The sequence below is a fragment of the Ambystoma mexicanum genome, chromosome 2q (genome assembly GCF_040938575.1).
Source record: "Ambystoma mexicanum isolate Mex_15411 chromosome 2q, UKY_AmexF1_1, whole genome shotgun sequence".
Lineage (NCBI taxonomy): Eukaryota > Metazoa > Chordata > Amphibia > Caudata > Ambystomatidae > Ambystoma > Ambystoma mexicanum.
The window spans coordinates 546496357-546515245 of NC_090924.1; the positions used below are offsets into that span (position 1 = coordinate 546496357).

The following is an 18889-nucleotide window of genomic DNA, read 5'->3' on the forward strand; positions in this document are numbered from 1 at the left end:
TTTACGAACATTTTGGAACTGCATTTTTCAGCAGATCTAGGAACTTTGAAGCTCAAAATGTACCCTTGCACAACTCCAACACCTATTTTTACTCATTAACCTTTACCAATCTAGCACACAGCATATACTTAGAAGAATATTAGGAAAACTCCTATTTATCTTAAAAATTGCTTCTACCATTGCCATCCCTACTCGCCAAGAGCCACCACCAGCTGGAGGACCTAGACAGCAAAGGAAGCGCAATACTTCAACGTTTTACCTTTGAATTTCATAGGTTTTTATTAGTGCTACTTAACCATAATATCCCTTTAACAAAGTGTTTTCATTGAATTCCATTTTATTAGTGCAACTTAACCATAAGCATGTTTTTCCAGTGAATTCCATAGGTTTTTATCAGTTCACCCTAATTTGTTACAACTTAATGATGTCATATTTACCCAAATATAGCAATATTTCTCTCCAATTTAGAAAGTTTCATCTTAAAACTCTGCCATTCTCCTCCTTCTAGCATAATTTTTAACACCTCTAAACACTTTTTGCTACTTTTTCCACTGTTTTTGTGTTTGCCGATGTTCGCAAATGTCTGACATCATCGCTGACTTTTCAGACAGTGTCACATGACCACGTGCGTGGCACGGTGACATGTTCGCAAACGCGTCTGTACTTAGCTAATGATTCCGTGCATCGCAAACAATTTGGATCTGCATTTTTAGCAGATCTAGGAACTTTGAAGCTCAAAATGTACCCTTGTCATTACTAGAAACCACAGGAAAGGTGTTTGCAACTTGTATGCTAAAGCAACTACAAGCATGGGTAGATGAAACCGAGCTACTACATCCTTTGCAAACTGACTTTCGAGCGGGTGCTAGTATGAACTTAAATCTGAGAATAATTGACCGATTAATCAACCTTGCAAGGAAAAAAGCCAACCCGCCCTTATACATAGCTTATGTGGATTTTAAATCTGCATTCAACTTAGTCAGCATGGAACGACTCTGGGGAAAAATGCAAAAGTGGGGGTGCCCCAACTGGTTATTAGAAATTCTCAAATGTCTGCATAACGAAACTACTGCCAGGATTAGACTGGGAAATGGTAACAACATTTCTGGCGAGTTCGGCATACATAGAGGTGTAAAGCAGGGGTGTATGTTAGTCTCCTTCCTCTTTAACTTATACCTCGCTAATTTGATCCGTCGCTTAGAAGCATTAGGTACTTGGTCACCTAAAATCTGCCAAGATCGAATTACAGCGATTTTATTCGCGGACGATCTTGTGCTTTTGAGTAACACCGCAGTAGGAATACAAATCTTACTAGAGGATTTGGCAAACTATGCAAATGAAAATGAGCTAGAAATAAACCTCGACAAAACAAAGGTGATGTTAGTAACCCATAAAATAAGTAAATAGGGTGTGTATTGAACTAAGTATTAGACAGATCCAGTGCACACCCCTATATAAGTACCTTGGTCTAAACCTGATGTATAACGCAAGTTAAGAAAGTATAATAAACATGAAGACCTCAAAGGCAAGGCAACTGACCTTTCTGATCAGCTGTTTCTCAAAATGGAATGCAGGTTTTTCAATGAGTGGGACACTAGTGAGCAATGGTTCTGTCCCACTATAATAGATGGGCTAGAAAGCCTGCAGTTGTCCAAATGGGAATGGCTAAACCGGATAGAGGGGTTCTTTTGGCACAATATGCTGAGATTGTCACAAAGCACTCCCATGGAATAACTGCGCTTAAAATTGCGGTTACTATCGCTAAAAGCAATGTTGATGAAACGTAGGGGGGAATTGATTATTCGGACAGAGATTTTAGCTAAAGATTCCCTGATGGCCGCTATGGCCAGTTACAATCAGGCAGAGACAAACAGAACTGACACATATTTAGAAATGATAAAAGAAGTATTCAAAAAAATACATTGGCAACCAGATTTTTTATGCAGAACCAGTTATTGTAAAATTAAAAAAAATGTTTTCCAGAATGTTCACTCAGTGGGACTAACTGCAATAACACCCACTTGGGAACCCTGCATGGGTACGTTCAGGCATCACGAATGGTTCATCGTTTTATGAGCCCTCAGCCATACCTTTTGATTTGCCCTGATCCCAACGTAAGAAGATTAAGACTTCTTAGAAGGATCAACCAACTTCTGGTGCGTTCATCTATGGGTGGTCGACTAAAACTGAGCCAAGAAAGTAGATTCTGCAGAATCTGTAAATATCCTTGGAATATGGAAACTGTGCAATTTATTTTTACTGAATACCCTAAACTTGGTCCTTCGTATATAGTATAACTAGGTCACCTGGGACACAATTACGAAGCAATATTCAATGAAGATTTCTGGGTTTATTGTTTAAATACTACCACATCGGTACATATTGCCTTGTATTAAATTTGGACAAGTATTAGAATTCACATTTTGTAGGAGTAATATTGTACCTAGAAGTCATGGGGCAATTTTAAGAATCTGAAGACATTTTCTTTTTAGAAATTGTTGTGAATTACTCATGAAATGTAGAAGAGCAATGATTGTTTAGTTGTGATAAACTGTTGTTTTAACTTCATATGAAATGTAAATTGTTTAATTGGTTCTATGATATGCACTGAGTAATATGAATGATGAATTTTGTTAATGAAGTTAGTTTTAGACTTTTGCATGTTATGATATATCCCAATGTCGGAGGAGTGGCAATATATGTTTGAAGTGCGGCCTCATGTTTGTTAAATGTTGGTGTGTTGAGGTATGCAATGTATTTGTAAACAAAATATACAAAATGTTCTATGAACTAATATGTATAATAAATAAACAAATAAATAAATGTATCCTTGCACAGCTCCTACACCTATTCTTACTCATTATCCATTAACAATCTAGCAGACAGCACATACTTGGAAGAATATTAGGAAAACTCCTATTTATCTTAAAAATGGCATCAACTATTGCCATCCCTCCTCCCCAAGAGCCACCACCACCACCAGCTGGAGGATCTACACTGCGAAAGAAGGGAAATACTTGAAAAGACAATCAAGGACCACTCACAGCACAGCTCTCGTGTAACATAGTCCACCACCATCCCTCCCTGTTACCAGGAAGCCCCTTTGAGATGAAGACGGCTCCCATCCATCCAATGCACACTGCACACGCCTCGCCACTGCACTACCTGAGCATGCTCATTGAGATTCCAGTTGTGCTTTTTATGTTCTGATGGATTCAACTTGTAGTGCACCCTCTACCAGTGATAATAAACATAACAAATTACCTAAAACTGCCTCAACCTCAAATCAGAACAAAGTCATCAAAGATCCTGCTCCGGATGCATTTTGTAAGTTGCTATACTTCATTGTAGCAGTACAGCAGTGTGATATCTTACTGCATAATAGTACATTGTGAGGCACTGCTATTTGAATAGCAACCGTGATTACATGAAAGAGAACATGCAGGTTGATTCAGAAGTAATGACAGTTGCTGTTGCATGCATGCAGAGACACGCTTTAATAATGGAATAAACCATATTCATAATGTGATAGGGTACCCACCTCTCCATTCAAAAAGCAGTAAAATACGGAAACAAAGAAACCCTGAAAAAAAAAAAAGAAAATGATCATTATTATGTGTATATTGTTAGGAAGATTGATATTGCACGCGTTCTAAAAAACAATTACCGTATAAAGATTGCAGAATATTCAGAAAATACATTCATTAGTAAATAGTTAGGCTGTCCTGATGTTGGAACTGAGTTCCTAGATTACCTTCGTAAATCGATGTTCATTGAGTTTCGTAGTTCCATAAAGATAAGACATCTCAACCTGCCTGGTTGGTTTAATGCAAAGGATGTGCTGCACCCGGCATAGTGCACAGCTTCCAGAGAGTAGGACATCTTCAAAGGCATTAGATGCAGGGTTTTAGGAACACGTGCACGTGAGAGCTGAGGGAGATGCGCCTTCAGGGCAATAGTGGGTGAATCGGCAAACAGAGCATCTCACAGGCCAGCAATGAAGGACAAGCCCTTCCGGCACTTATTGACCAAACAACACTTTCATATGATCATTTTTTTTCTCACAAAATGCAACTTAAAAAACGGAATAATCACTTGGTAACTTACTGTGACTGAGGGGAAGAAAAAAAAACCCAACTTTATTTAACAGATATGAAACCATTTAGACCAGATTTTCCCTTTCCCTTCAACCAACAAGGGTCATCCCTGCACACAGATAGCAATAACATCCTGAGTGAGGCAGAGGAAATGGGCAGGGATCGTCATTAAGATATACTAATGCATGCTTGTCCATCAAGGTCCACCCACATTTACACCATTAAGCACAGAAATGTGGGCTGCATGATGTCACCCATGACCCGGAGGCATAGCTGGCTGTCCTCAACATACAGCTGAACACCCAAACACAAGGATGTTAGAAGATTACATACGGTGCAGATTTCCATAACACAGAGCATGTGGGAGAGCCCATGCATCAAAGCAGCCATTCTTTGTCTATTAAGGATTCCTGGGAACACAGTCAGAGATCCATCGATTAAGGAAGTGCTTACCCAGGGGTCCTGCTGCTCTGACACCCACACAAAAAGTAAGGAGGATGGTCCCATTGCTGGTGCTGAGGGCCACCAAAATGATCAACTCAATCAGATCAGCAGAGTGGCCTTTCCCCATAATAGACGGATGATTACTTTTAATCGACATTAGAAAAGGCATGGCTTTATCAATACGATGTGAATCTTGTCCAGTGGTATGAAGAATGAATGACATATGCTTCATGGGGTTATGAGCGTCATGTATTTGAGAGCAGACAAGAATGTCAAAGACCCATCATTACATTTTAAGGCTAGATGTGTATGAACCTAGGTACGGTTGCTGGAACTACCCAAATGTGACCCATGGAATTGTGTCGGTCACTGACCCAAAGATTTGGTGACCCACACAATTCAGCAGAGCCTTTCTAGGGTTGTGAACCAACTTCTCCTCACCTTAGTTGTGCCAGATTGTTCCTCTCACACCCCAGCACTTCCTAGCACGCTCCACCCACCAGAAAGGGGTACAATGATTTGTCTAGTACTAGTAAGCATGCCCACCTACACAAGGACCTAATTTCCGAACCCTGGGTGAACACGAACGTCCCTATGGTATTTCAGAAAGTGTGTAAGACTAGAACCCCCGTAATATTGGGTGGATGGAGTTTTGCACTAACTGTCCTGCTCACACATGGCTTTGTATTCATGCCAGTGTTTTTGGTTTTGTGTATTTGGTGTTGCACTAGTGCTACCTAATGCCAAACAGTTCAGGAGCAGTCCCTCGTGGGCATGGCAACTGGCCGACACTTACGTTATTATCCTACACACTCTCTCACTCAATGCTCCCTCTCTGAAACACACATTCACGTACTCCCGAGTTCTAAGTATTTTTAATCTTAATAAATCTTTATTTTATGTTCTCTCCTCCCTCTTGACGTCACCAGGGTCGGATTGGCCCTTAGGCCTCTCGGCCCGTGGCTGGGCAGAAATCGTCGCAGTTTCTGGCCATGCCTGGGCCGGTTTGGAAGAGAAAAAAAGAAAGAAAAAAAATCACTTTTTTCCCCTTCAAAAAGCCTTTCATCCTTCTTAGGTCAATAAATGAGTACCAACACAGGTTGGCTGATATTGTATGCATAATTGTTCGATAAAATATCACCAAGGAACATGACATCTGACCCTCTATCACACTTTCACCACATCATTTGCCCTGTTAGCATATATTGTATATAACTGTCTCTCATTGTATATACTGTATATAACTGTCTCTTGATGCTTTTTGCTATAATGTGTACATAATATATGATATTTTACGGTAATGTAACCTAAGCTGAACAACCCTTTTCATGCCTTTTGCGCCCTGATACCCTTGGGTCTGGTGCGCACTATAAATAAATAAATAAACAAACAAAAAAAAATAGAGCTTAAGTGCAACACAATAACATTATCATTTGGCCTTGGACATCTGCTTGGATTCACAGTCATTTAGTGTACTTAGGGACAATGCTATTTGTTGCCACTTCCTGTTTGGTCAAGGGGTAAAAGGTTGTGTTTTATCGCTTCCCGGGGTCAAATGACATCACTTACGGTGATGTCATCAGAGGTCAAGGGTCGTGAGGCAAGGGGTGGGTCACTTTTTTGGAGTCGAGGGGTGGGCTGCTTTTTTTTGGGTGACCGGGCCTATTTCTTGTCCCAGTCTGACCCTGGATGTCACAGCTTCACTTCCTAGATTGCTAAGCAGCACGCTCTTTTTGCTTGTTTGAGAAGCTGACTCCATTGATCTTGGCAACTCAAAGGCTCTTCTGTTTCATGAACATGTGTGGCCGAGCATCTGCCTTTGGAAAGGTGAGCAGACGAGCACGTTGCAAACTCCTCTGTTGCCGTTACTTGGGGTTTAAAAGCATGTTACAAGATTTTGAATGGCCGCCAACAACTCGCGATGTAGTGCACAGGTTGCTGTTCCGCGGAAGCGTGCTAATGTTGCGAGAGCCAGTTTGAGCACAGCCGATTCCCAGTATTTTGTGTGCACACTTAGGACTGCCAATGCGTACACACATGAAATGCTAAAGGAAAGCAGAACATTGCCCTTCAGTGAAGCACCCTTTACACAAGCCAATATATACGTCCTGCTGTCTGGATAATGGATGAACACTTCTTGCAGCACACATTCCCCAAAGTTGTAAGCGAGCGAAAGAAGCAATGCTTCACATATTTTCAGCAATCTTGTATGTATTATGGCTACTTTTTTCACTACAGTTTATGTTTGGGTTTAGTCCAGAGCAAGGCTTGGTTGAAGAATCATTCAGTACTTGGGTGATGAGACCCTGTGTTCGCGTTTGTATATCATCTGTTATCCGTTTACTCTGTGGATGCTGTTACTTAACAATGTGTTCTGCGTTGTGTTGCCAGCTACGCATCATTCATGAGTTTCATGTTTCGACTGTTGACAGGATGGCTCTTTTTACTGTCTTATAAAGCACCGACTATGTGCAGAAGGTGGCTCTATGAACCGACAGCTGCACAGAGACGCCTATTCAATCTGGACGCAGGAAGTAGCCATCAGACCTCCCCACCTCCCCTTTTAGACATTTGATTTAGTTCGACCAGGCAGTACTGAGCGGACTAAACTGCATCTGGGCTCAGGTTTGAAAAAATATTCTAACACTGTATGGAGAAATTTAGCAGAAATGATGAGTCATGAATAAGGATACAAAACAAAATCAAGATTCCGAAGATGAACGTGCAAGGCAGTCTATAGTCGAGGCCCTAACACTGACATCTTCTGATGACCTCTAGTTATGAAATATTCAGCTAGAGGCTGTTTTGTGAACGGAGCATTCTGGCATATGAGGAGGGACACAAAGCTTGCAAGTGTTTGGTTATTTCCCCACCCGTTTACCTGCCATAGCCATGCTAATACGTATGGCCATTCCCACCCACTCTGCCCCTCCCCGCTAAGAGAAAATCCTCCTGAGATCTCTTCCCTGCTAACTTTATAAAGTCTTATCATCAAAATGTGTGCTCCAAGTGCCTGCCAGTGTTTATTCAAAGCTGTCTTCTGAGAGTTAATGACTTAATTGGAGTTGTGAATGTTCTACTGGTGTAATAGGTGTTTTGTGCATTCAGCCACTTCATTTATAAGCAAAATACGTGTCCATCAAGGAAGTTCTGTTAAAAACAAGCATTGGCAATGCCAAACATTTTTTCATGGGTACCCTACCGGATTCTCTCTACCCCATCCAACCTACCTCCACTCTCTCTATCCCCACCCACCCTACCACCATTCTATCTTCCCTGACCCACCAAACCCACAGTCTCTCTTCCCCAAACATCCACCCTACCCCAACTCTCTCTACCCCCATTCTAGCCCTATCCTAAAGAAGAGTTTCCCTACCTAGGAAACTAAAACTAAAGGTCAGTCTGTGTCAAGTAGTTAGTAACTTGGAACCTGTCCTTCTGTCCAACACTAGAAACAAACAACTAAGGGTGCAAGGACATGTCTCTGACTTGATGTTAAGTAAAAAGTGATCATAAAAATGAAAAGAAATATCCAACAAAAGTGTTTTCCAAGGACAAAACCTTTCATTCAGAGAGTTGTTCCCTTCCCACGGATTTGTAGGTAGGATGGCAAAAGTGTTTCGTTTGAATAACAATTTCTATGTATCACACAAGTGCTTTTTCCAAGAATTCCTCTGGGTCTTTATACTGCACTAGTACCTATGGGGGGGGGGGAATTGGTGGCCACCCAGCCAGTGGAGAGGCTCAGAACTGAGGTTTTACCAGACGGTAATCCCACCAGCATGAGCTTCCTCAGGACTGGCAGCCTCCATCTTCCCTTGCCACGGAATGAGGTAAGCTCTTCTAAGCCCCTCTCCCCCCTTCCGCCTTCCCCACATTTCCCTTCCCTCCCCCTCCACACTTACCTACTTTTCAGGAGCAGACACGCTAAAACACTTCTGTCTCCAGCACGTCCACTCACGATCTGCGACAAGCCATCATGGAAAGGAATAAGGGACTATGTGTAGTCCCTTCTCTCCTGTGCATGGCGGCTGTTTTTTTAAAAAACGTTTTTCCTTATTTTTGAATGGCTGCCATGTAAAGAGAGAAGGCACTACTTGTAGTCCCTTCTCCCTTTCCAATGTGGACATTTTGTTTGTTTACTTTTTTTTCTTTTCAATGGGCGCTATGGAAAGGGATATCCGGAAAAAGATTTTCTTCCCCGACTGCCATTTTTCAAACTTTGTTTTTTCTGTTGCGAAATACCAGAGCGTTTCACAACAGAAAGAAACATGCTTTTAATACCCTGGTCTTATGGGCCGGGGTCCTAATAGCAATACGCCCCTCGTGTGGGGGGCATTACCACTTTAGGTAATGCCCCCCCGATCGGAGCATATTGCTTAATTCAGAAAGTTCTTGATAAAATAATACATTCCATAACATCCAACAATTCCTTTTTATCTTTGTACCTGATTCACAAACTTCTTGTAACCTTGAAGGATTATCTGGTGATCATCTTCGTTTGTGCTTTTTAGATCTCCTGGTATACTCCCCTGCCAGGTATCTCCCCAAAATGTTAGAGCCTTTATATAACTTCAAGTGCCTGATGTACCTGCCTACCAGGACTTCTTTCATGTGATCCTCAGATCCCCTGGTATACTTCCCTGCCATGCATCTTGCAATAATGTTAGACTTTCCTTAACAGCTTTGATGGATTGCCTGGTATACTCCTCTGCCAGGAATCCTCTTATGCATGCTTCAAGTCCCCTTTATACAATGTTGATGGCTTTCTAATATACTACTCTGCCAAGTATCCTTCTCTGGGGTTTTTCAGATACCCCGATTTACTTCCCTGCCATGTATATCCCCCCAAATGTCAGCTGCCTGGTGTATCCCTTGGTTTCACTGTCCTTTTCAATATGCTATAGCAGCATCTACTTTGTTGTGCTCAATATATTTACTTAAGGCAACACATTGACATCTCATGCATAGGTATTTGTTCGGGATTTGTTGCTGCACTTTATCTTGTAGGTATTCAAATATTCTTCTTATTGGGCATTGAGTTAAAATGGGGATGTGTCTGGATTTCTCACACAGTTCATTCACCTGATTGCATGTGTGTCTGTATGCCCCGGGCCTCCATTGACTCTGGGCAGACTCACCGGTATGTCATGCTTCTGCAGTGTTGCTTCCTCCCTGGGTCGGCTTCTTACATGATGTGGATGTTCTACCAGCATTTCCTAAAGCTCAGTGTTCACTAGCTGGCTTTCTTGTGTGAACTGGACCAGAGAATGCTGTTAACTGGTCCTTTTGATGTGCCTGTTGGGCCTCTCCTTCTTTCACACTGCGCAGCTATGTGAGACTTGCGTTCGTGAGCCAACACTTGGATCTGCACATCTTCTCTCTCTGTTGGCTTTCTCATGCAAGGTTCTCTCCCCTACTGCTTGACAGTGGAGTGAGGATGCACTTTTTAAATGTACTGCGCACTATAGGTTCAACAAAACAACTAATCTGCACGTTAGGTTTTTAGTTTCTTTTAATTTGCATCAACTCCTTTCTCTTCTTTTTCGTCTCAGTGTTTGAGGCTTTACGGGAGCTGAAGTCCGTAGATGTTCGATTTCCAAAATTATGCTGTTCAAAATGTTCATAAAGAGAAACATTAGAAACAGGAGATGTTATTTATGTGTTGTAAATGTTTGAGGTAAAAAAGGAATTTTGTTTATATTGACAAAAAAGGAAAGGGTTTTTGATTTTTACAATAAGGGGGAATCGTAGGGGGACAACAAGACATCAAGAATTTGGTTATTATAGGGTCTTCATTAGGAAAGAGGGAGGAATACTGCGTCTCATCTGATGGGGTAACCACCTCCCCCAGACAGCTGTCATTCCCACATGATCCTCCCTCATATATTGGCCCCCAAGAACAGGATCAGATAGTGACTGCCGACCCCAGGCCATTTGAGAGGAGGTCACTGCCAGGGACTCCACCAGATTCATCACAATAAATATTGAAAGGTAGAGTGGATTAACAAGATCCGTGAGGGACACCACAGGTAAGTGTTATAGGAGCAGCCTGGCAACCATCCTTGGCAACTCTAGCACTTTGTGGACCCAAAAAGGATTGAAACCAACATGCAGCCTTTTTGGTACACCTTCCCAATGGAATCAACTTTTCAGCCAATTGTGCATGGTAAACCAAGCAAAGACATTGGATAATTCTAAAAGCAGTGCCATATGACCTTTATTGACAATTTTCTCAATATTTCATTTAAAATCTAACAAGGCGTCTCACTTCGGTGTTTCATGTGAAATCCAGCATTTCTTATTCCAAGCACCTTGTGGGCTTCAATAAAATCATTGTATTTTATTGACAGTAGGCAGACCTGTCAAGAATCTTTAAGAGGAAATGCACACTGGTTATGGGCCTATAATTTACAGGATCCCAAGGATCCAAATGATATTTCTTTCAAAGTGGCATATTAATAGCCTCTTTAAGGCACTCAGGAACCTGCTCTTCAAAAAAGAAAAGATTTACAATTTTGGAAAGCCACAGTAATAAGGTTTCAAGAGACTCTTTAAAGAAAAAGTCAGGTAATGCATCTCCTTGACAGGTAGTAGGTTTCCTATTTTGAATTATAGTAAAGACCTCAATTTCATTTAATTCCTTGAAGAAAAATAAAGATTGTGCATTGGACAATACTGCTGCATCAGATAGTGATTCCGTTGTCATAGTAGATTTTTCAAGCACTGAAAGACGATCCATAACAGCATTTTTGATGAAAAGAGATTTTTCTGGTAAATTCCTCCTGAATTGACTCCAATTATTGTGAACTTCTATACTGAGCTGTTATTATATGTTCCCTCTTAATCATGAAGAATGGAAAAAAGTTCCATGGAATTGGATTTTGCCATGTCAATTCTCTAGTTAAACTTGACATGTGTGGCCTCAAAAATCATATTTGTTATATACTTTTACAGCAGTATTATAGGCTAGTATTTTGGTAGCACAATTATTTTTACTCCATCTGCACTCAAAAGCGTGCTTCTCTATCATAGCTTGTATCACCTCATCATCAAATAAATATTCTGTTTTGTAACGCCATGAGAAGTTGTAGTGCGTAAAGGAGTTAATACATCAAAGACAGCACTGGTGATCCGTTTAAATTGACTAGTGAGATTTTCAAGAGGAATAACAGATGCAAGTGTGGCTAGCTGAGGTAAGACCAGGGAGGCAAAATTCCTGATCCACATTAAGATCCTAGGCACAGAGCTAGAGGGGGCTTTAGAAGGAGTATAACAGATTTAAAAGGAGATGAAACGGTGGTCTGACCAAGGACAACCTTCCATAATTATGGGAGAGATTATTACATTCTGGGTTGACATCCAGTCAATTCCATTCCATTTGGGTAGCAGTCTTGACATGTTGCAGGAAGCCAATGGCTTCAAGTCAATTCATAAGGGTGATACCATCAATGTCCAGACTACGGTCCACCCACAAATGGTCCCCAACGAGAAGTACTCGAGATGTAGACTTCAGCGAAGCACCTAGAGCTGCAATCAATTGCTCCTAATTTCTGGGTTTTAACAGGCGGTCTATACAGTGGAACAATGCTCAAGGGGGTTGTTGCATTGATACAAATTTTAACTATTAACAACTCACAGTGGTCCAGATCTAGTATGACAGAACTTTGAATTTTAAGGTTTTTTAGTAAATAAGTACAGCTCCCCTTCCCTGTATCAATTATGATCAGGTGATGTACATTAAATTATCCAGAAAATAACCCATTCTTTGGCTGGGCTAATTTCAAACTATGGGTTACTTCTGCAAAAAGATACGCCATTACCCACATACATGTTGCAATAACCACATGTTGGTTGGATTTACCTTTGTTTTACCCACAAATGTACGTTAACTGCCAACATTAAAGTGCATGTACGGTGCCCCATACATGTGCACAATGTGCAGAAACTAACCTAGTTGTAGGGCTGCTTTCACAGCAGTCTCTCTACTCACTAAAGACATGCTAAATAGACTGGTAATTATGCAATAAGGTCATGCCAGTCGCTTCTGACAGTGCCATGTGCACTTTAGCTCTTGGCACATTAGGTATTCCAAAGTTTCATAAAGCTACAACATGAGGAATGCATGTAATAAGATGATAATTTCCTCATATACAGTGCATGACTCAAACTGAAATGCCTGGTGGTACTTAAATAATAGGTCACACAGATTAAAATGTAGTTCCTGAAATATTTACTGCATCAATGAAAACAAGTATACTACTATTATCCATATTTACACCTACCTGAAAAGACTGCAAAAATGAATTGAAGTAGATGAAAACTATCTGGGAAATGTCATCTTCACCGGGATTGACAAAGAAAAGCATATACGTTATTCCGAGGAGGGGTAGAAGTACTAATGTAGCCTTCACTGCCTTTCTGCAATCAGAAGTCAAGGAAGAAGGGAAAAGAGATTAAGAAACTTCCACAGGGTGAGACATAACATACATGATAGGCAGCAGTTCATGAGAGTACAAGTATATAACATGGACCATCCCCCGCATCTCGCCCTTCCACAATATCTTGATGGTCATCATGCATCTGAGTAAGGATCAGATTACTTACCGGTAATCCTTATAAACATGAATGCTAGTTTTCCTCACTATAGTCCTTACTTACTGACGGTAGCACTCCCAGAGATAAGCATTTTACTGCCTTTCACAAATAAAAATAACAGGAAAAATTACCAACTCCACCCCCCGACAGGAAGGAGGGTAAACATCACCATTAAGGGACCCTCATGAGTTATAGCACGCAGCCCAATGGAACAATCAATATCTCACAACAGGGTGGAAGAACCCGTAATAAGGGCTATGATGAGGAAAGAAAGGACTGACTAAGGCAAATTACTGGTAAGTAATCACACAATTGCCTCTTCCTCCCTCTTCCTAGTCACATTCCTTACCCAATGAGGGCCAAATTATTAATGAACTGATGAGGACACACAGAACATGAAAAAAACAGATTTGAAGACTGGATCCCTTCCCCCAACACCCTCTCCCTTTACCTCTGGCTGGCGGGCATTGGTCTTTGAGCCATATGAAAGGCAGAAGGTTATCTCATACTCAAGGAGTTTTTCCAAACAGACGGGGCCAAAGCATCCCTTGTCCCCCCCTTACATATTCCCCAGCCATTGATGCTGGCATCAATGGTCATGTTCACAGACTTGGGGAATCCAAGTTGACACACCTAAGGAGATGGTCTAAATTGAGTCACCACTAGAACTCCCAATATAATTCAGGTGATCCTAGGACCAGGATCACCTATGTCAAGGAGTCTTTAGCCCATAAGACCTCCAACAGATCACTCACTAGAGCATTGCAATGCTTTCTATCCCATCCACCATAAAGAAAACACATGTCACCACCAGGTCCACAGGACATTTTAACCTCTGGAACTGCCATAAGAAACTCTGGCTTGAAAGGCAGCTAGAAGAGACTATAACTTTGCTGCATACTGGATGGGCAAAGATACTTTCACGAGGGAAGTGTTGACTAGTGAATGTATGGATTTCAGAGACAGAAGACTAAGAGCTGATGCCTGTCACTAAGCAGCAAACCAAATGCAAGCAGGGGTTTGCATATCATCCAGGTCTCCTAGATTGCCTGCTATACAGCATGTGGATCAGCCAGTTGTACAAGCAAGGGTATTGAAGAATGCCTAAGCCATATAAAAAATACCAGCAGAGCCAGGGATTTGGGACATATCTGAAGTAAAGGAAAAACCCCTGAAATGAAAATGCCCATCTCTGATGGCAGAGTTAAGGACACATTGTTGAGCTGGAAGAATGGATAAGTGGAATCATGCATCCTATAAGTCTGGAGAGAACATGATTTCCTCTTCAGACATCATAATATGATAGTCTGAAGAATCCTCAGCCTGGCCGGAATATTCTTGATGTACTTGTTGCTCCTCTTCAGATCTATGATGTGGCAACATCCCTCTATGGTTCTGTTGCCAAAAAGGGGATTGAAACACTTGCAATTGTTACAGTGAGACTGGGATAATGGCCCCGTTGGCATGAAGGCTTGAATTCCTGTCTGCTAGATTATCTCAATGTCCTAAACACTGGGCCAAGGTGGCAAAATAACATTGACCGCTGGAGGGTAGGAGGGAACTGAATTCAATGGAGTAAAGACTTCTGAACAACATGCTGCACACAGGCATTTTACATTGTGGTGTCACAACTGAGTGCCAAGTGCTGAAGATGACTCCCAATAGGGAGGTCAAAGGTTGTGCATGGAGGTAGTCTAGACATTACACAGTCCGGGAAGGTGACTGGATGTGGGTCTGTGGATTTAGCAGGTCAGCCTTTTCCCTGGAAAGTTGGATTGATGTATTTAGCATCTGACTCTGGAATCAGGCCTGTTGACATTACAGGGATGAAAACAACAGGTCACATGTTTTGAGGCCAATACATAGCGAACAGAAGACCCAACTTTATCCAGAAGGAAATTCTGATATGTGTTCCTGACAAAAAGGCAAGGAAACAATTTACAGAAACAAAAGAGCATAATCAAACACACTACTTGAAAACAAACAAAACAGTGTTTCCATTGGCAAATCACCAGATGCCTGCCTCTAGCTAGACAAGAAAGTAACAGAAGATCACTGTCGCTCTCCGTATGCATCTCCTGTTTCCCTGTGGAGGAGTATGAAAACAAACTTTTATTATTATTTGTATTATGAATAGTGAACAAGGTGTGTATCACTGGGGATGAACTGCGATGAAGAAGTGTCTCATTGGTAAGGAAAGACCTTGAGAGAGACTCATTGCAAAGCAAGTGATCAGGGAAGCACTTAACATTTTCCAAATAAAGGCAATATAGTATGCACATTTCTTTGCTGGGAAACTACTGTGGGCCATATCTATGGTGGCCACATAGACAACATGGGGGACTCCTTTGCCAAATAATATTCTTCCTTTGCTCTCTTCAAGCTAGATCTTTCTCTCTTTGAAGTACTTTACTGTGAGGTGTCAATATCCAACTCAATTGGATTCACTTTATCAACTTAGGAAGAACAAGGAACTGTGTCAGTACTGCTAGAGTTCATATTGTGAATTGTTGTTACTCACATAGCTCTCAAGCAAGTGTACCATGCGCTGAGCACAATTGTCTGTGAGACCCAAACATTCACTTCCTTTTCTGTAGATGAGATGCTTGACCGGTCTCGAATCAATCCCAGTGCATTAACCATGTGTTAAAAGTACACCAAGTGACAACAAAATAATTTCCTGCATTCATTCCATTGAGGCATCTGAATATGCCTCACATATGTTTATTTGTAGGGTGGTGTACAACGCACATTGCAACGTCAACTACCTCGGGTAGCTTCAATCCCGAGACAATAAGAGTCAGGAAGAGGTTTGCAAAGCGGGAGGTGAACAAATGAAACTGTGGATAAGTAAACTTGCAGAACGAAAGACCAAAGGGACACAGGAACAAAGTCAAAAGAAGAGGGAGGAAGGCGTGAGAGCATGAGGTAAGAGACAGGTCAAAGACGGCAGTGATGATAATTGATTCATAGGAAAATGTCTTAGAAAAGGTGGTTTTTCAAGGCAGAGTTGATGTACAAGAGGGAAGAAGAGTATCTCATGTCAATAAAATGAGTTTTCCGGAGTTTTAAGGACAAAAACCGAGAAGATTGTGTTGCTCTGGCTCCTGCCGTGTGAAGAAAGGATAAGAACATGTGAGTTTTTAAATCTCAGAGGATACACACTCTGCCTAGTATATAGCCGCACCCTTATTATTTTCAGAATACGTCTTTTTTGGATTGCTGTTTTTCATGCCACAAGAGGCATCTAGTCAACCCTGTACTAATTTGGCAATCTTAATCATCTGCCTGGATCATTGTCTAATTATGTATTAGTCCCACAAGAGGAACCAAAAACAAAATATAGACTAATATGGTCCGGTACATTTTTCACAGTTGGCTGCTTATAGACAAGGACAGTCATGACAGTCATGCCAGAGGCTACATCGAAGCCTCTGTGATTACACTGAGGCAGTCAGAACCTCCTTGACTGGAAAGCAGTCTTGCTGATATTGGTCTGAATGATCCTCAAAAGCACTAACCTCCTTGAAAAACCTGCACATATATTCTATGATATGTGTCACCTGTACAGACACAAACTATGTTGCCTTGGGGCCAGATTGCACAAGCTTTGGATTGGTGCAAGTACAATCGTGCATGTTATAAACACTAAGACACAGTTTGACCTATGGCAAATAGCTGGCATAGCTGAATAATGGAGCTATTGTTTCTCATGTCCCCTCCCTATCCTATAAAGCAATGGCTATCATACTATTGTCCAAGGAATATCAGTGCAGTTCCTGATCTGATTCCCCTCTTAACACTGCACGTTAACTCTGTCGCTAAAGCATTTTTGGAAATAAAATAAAAAACAGACAAACTAATATAGCGGTGGATAAGTCACTGCAGTTTTTTACATGATTAAATCAGAGAACAGAATATGCACACAGCTTGTGGAGGTTGAACCAACAAACATGGCCTAGAGTGATTGATAAGGATTTTGAGGGACCTTGTTTCAGCCTCTGGGGCAGCTGGACATGCACAGTAGTGTTTGAAGAGAACACGAGGAGTCTGTAGTAATCCTTTATGATCCCAGACTATTCTTTTTACATCATTGGTTTTTTGATTGGTCTCCACCACTTCTCTTCAGAATCTCACACTGAGTACACATTGGCCCTCATTACGACCCTGGCGGAAATCGAAAAACGATGGCGGAAATGCAATACCGCCATCGAATAGCGCTCGGTGCGACTATGACCCGTCACCGCAAAGTACGATGCCATTAGCGACACCGTAGTGAACGCCAACGCTAACTGCACCAAGTACGCGCGCGCGCGCCATGCCAAACCGTAAATACCACCATGGCGCAAGGGTACGCGAATTCCGACCCTAGCGGACATGTACCTAACGCCATCAAGCACGGCGGAAAGTACCATTCCGCCATGGTGAGAAGTACGGCATCGCGAATCAACCGTAAACGGCCCCACTGAGTGCCTGTACACCGCTCCCTGCCCACAAAGTACAACTCCCCGTAGGTGCAATGAAGTCACAATGCAACCAGTGAAATGTACAAGTCACCCATGCATGCCAACGAACAAAAGAATCACAAGAGGGGCCAATGGGAGCTGCAGGGCACAGATGGCACGAATACAGAAGCCATTCCAATGGACATGACCACAGTCCCCCACCAAGAAACGCACGCAAACACAGGCACCTGTGACCAGCAATATTCCGAAAATCACATCATTCCACCAGTCCACCTGGCTGACCGGCATCTGTTACACAAAACCCAATCCCCCGCCCCTGAGCATGACATCATTCAAACAGTCATATTGGCAGCCCCCATCCCTGACCTCACTGGGCTTTGTAGGCAAATGCGCCCAGCACAGTACCACGCAACTAAACTCCGAAGCTGGAACCCAATGCAGATCTCCTCACAATACATCGCTCCCCAAATAGGAATATGCCACATCACTTGCAAAGAAGAACGCTACACGGCCCATATCAGAATAGAAATGTAATGCACAACAAAATCACCAAGCCCATACAGCCATTAGGCCATGAACTCCAAAACACATTTCACCATTGTGGGCTGCATCCGCAAGAAATGACCAGCTACTACTTGTGTGACGCCCTGTTCCATCATGGTACACAGAGCCACATTCACGTACGAAAAGGCAACATGGAAGCGCACAGAACCGCAGGGCCGTCCCAATGGGGAGGCACTAGTCCAGCTGAAAGGCCGAAATGTTGCTCCGAGCCACTAGTACTGCGTAAGGGCATGTGGCCCATTGGCGATCGTCCCATAAGATCGTAATGCTGCTCCACTGATTAACACGAAGCAGCAGGTGTCGGGAGTAAAAGCCATCTGCAGGAGTGGCATACAGATGGCAGTGGCAAAAGGGGAGGAGATACCTGTCAACCAAAAGAAAAGAAAAAGAACAGAATGGCCATCAGAACTACATTCGAACAACTCACTTCAATGATCACACTAAATCCACAGCCATATGCATGCTAGCCCACTCCAAAGGATCATCACCACCCCAAAACCACTTGCGACTCATAACTATCTATATCGAGGTGTAAACACCATCACAAACGAGTGTACCTGTGCATGCGTCTGTGAAAACAGAATCCATCTGATGGGAATGTGAACGTGCATGGACACAAGTGTCTGAAGGCGCGTCGAGACAGGGAGGGCTCAACAAGGCCAGATAGACGATGGTCCCACTATGGCAGCCCTGCATCACATAGCGCAGGGGAGGCGGACA

The 18889-nt window shown here is 42.2% G+C and overlaps 1 protein-coding gene across 3 annotated transcripts in view; it reads right to left on the bottom strand.

Moving 5' to 3' along the window:
* Positions 1 to 18889, bottom strand: part of CRHR2 (corticotropin releasing hormone receptor 2) — a 2206543-nt gene that overhangs the window by 146935 nt on the left and 2040719 nt on the right. For all 3 annotated transcript variants that reach the window (XM_069647696.1, XM_069647698.1, XM_069647697.1), the window contains 2 exons: positions 12827 to 12962; positions 3542 to 3583 (listed from right to left, as the gene is read on the bottom strand). In XM_069647696.1, coding sequence (XP_069503797.1) covers positions 3542 to 3583; positions 12827 to 12962 — 178 coding nt within the window. The remainder of the gene's footprint in view (positions 1 to 3541; positions 3584 to 12826; positions 12963 to 18889) is intronic.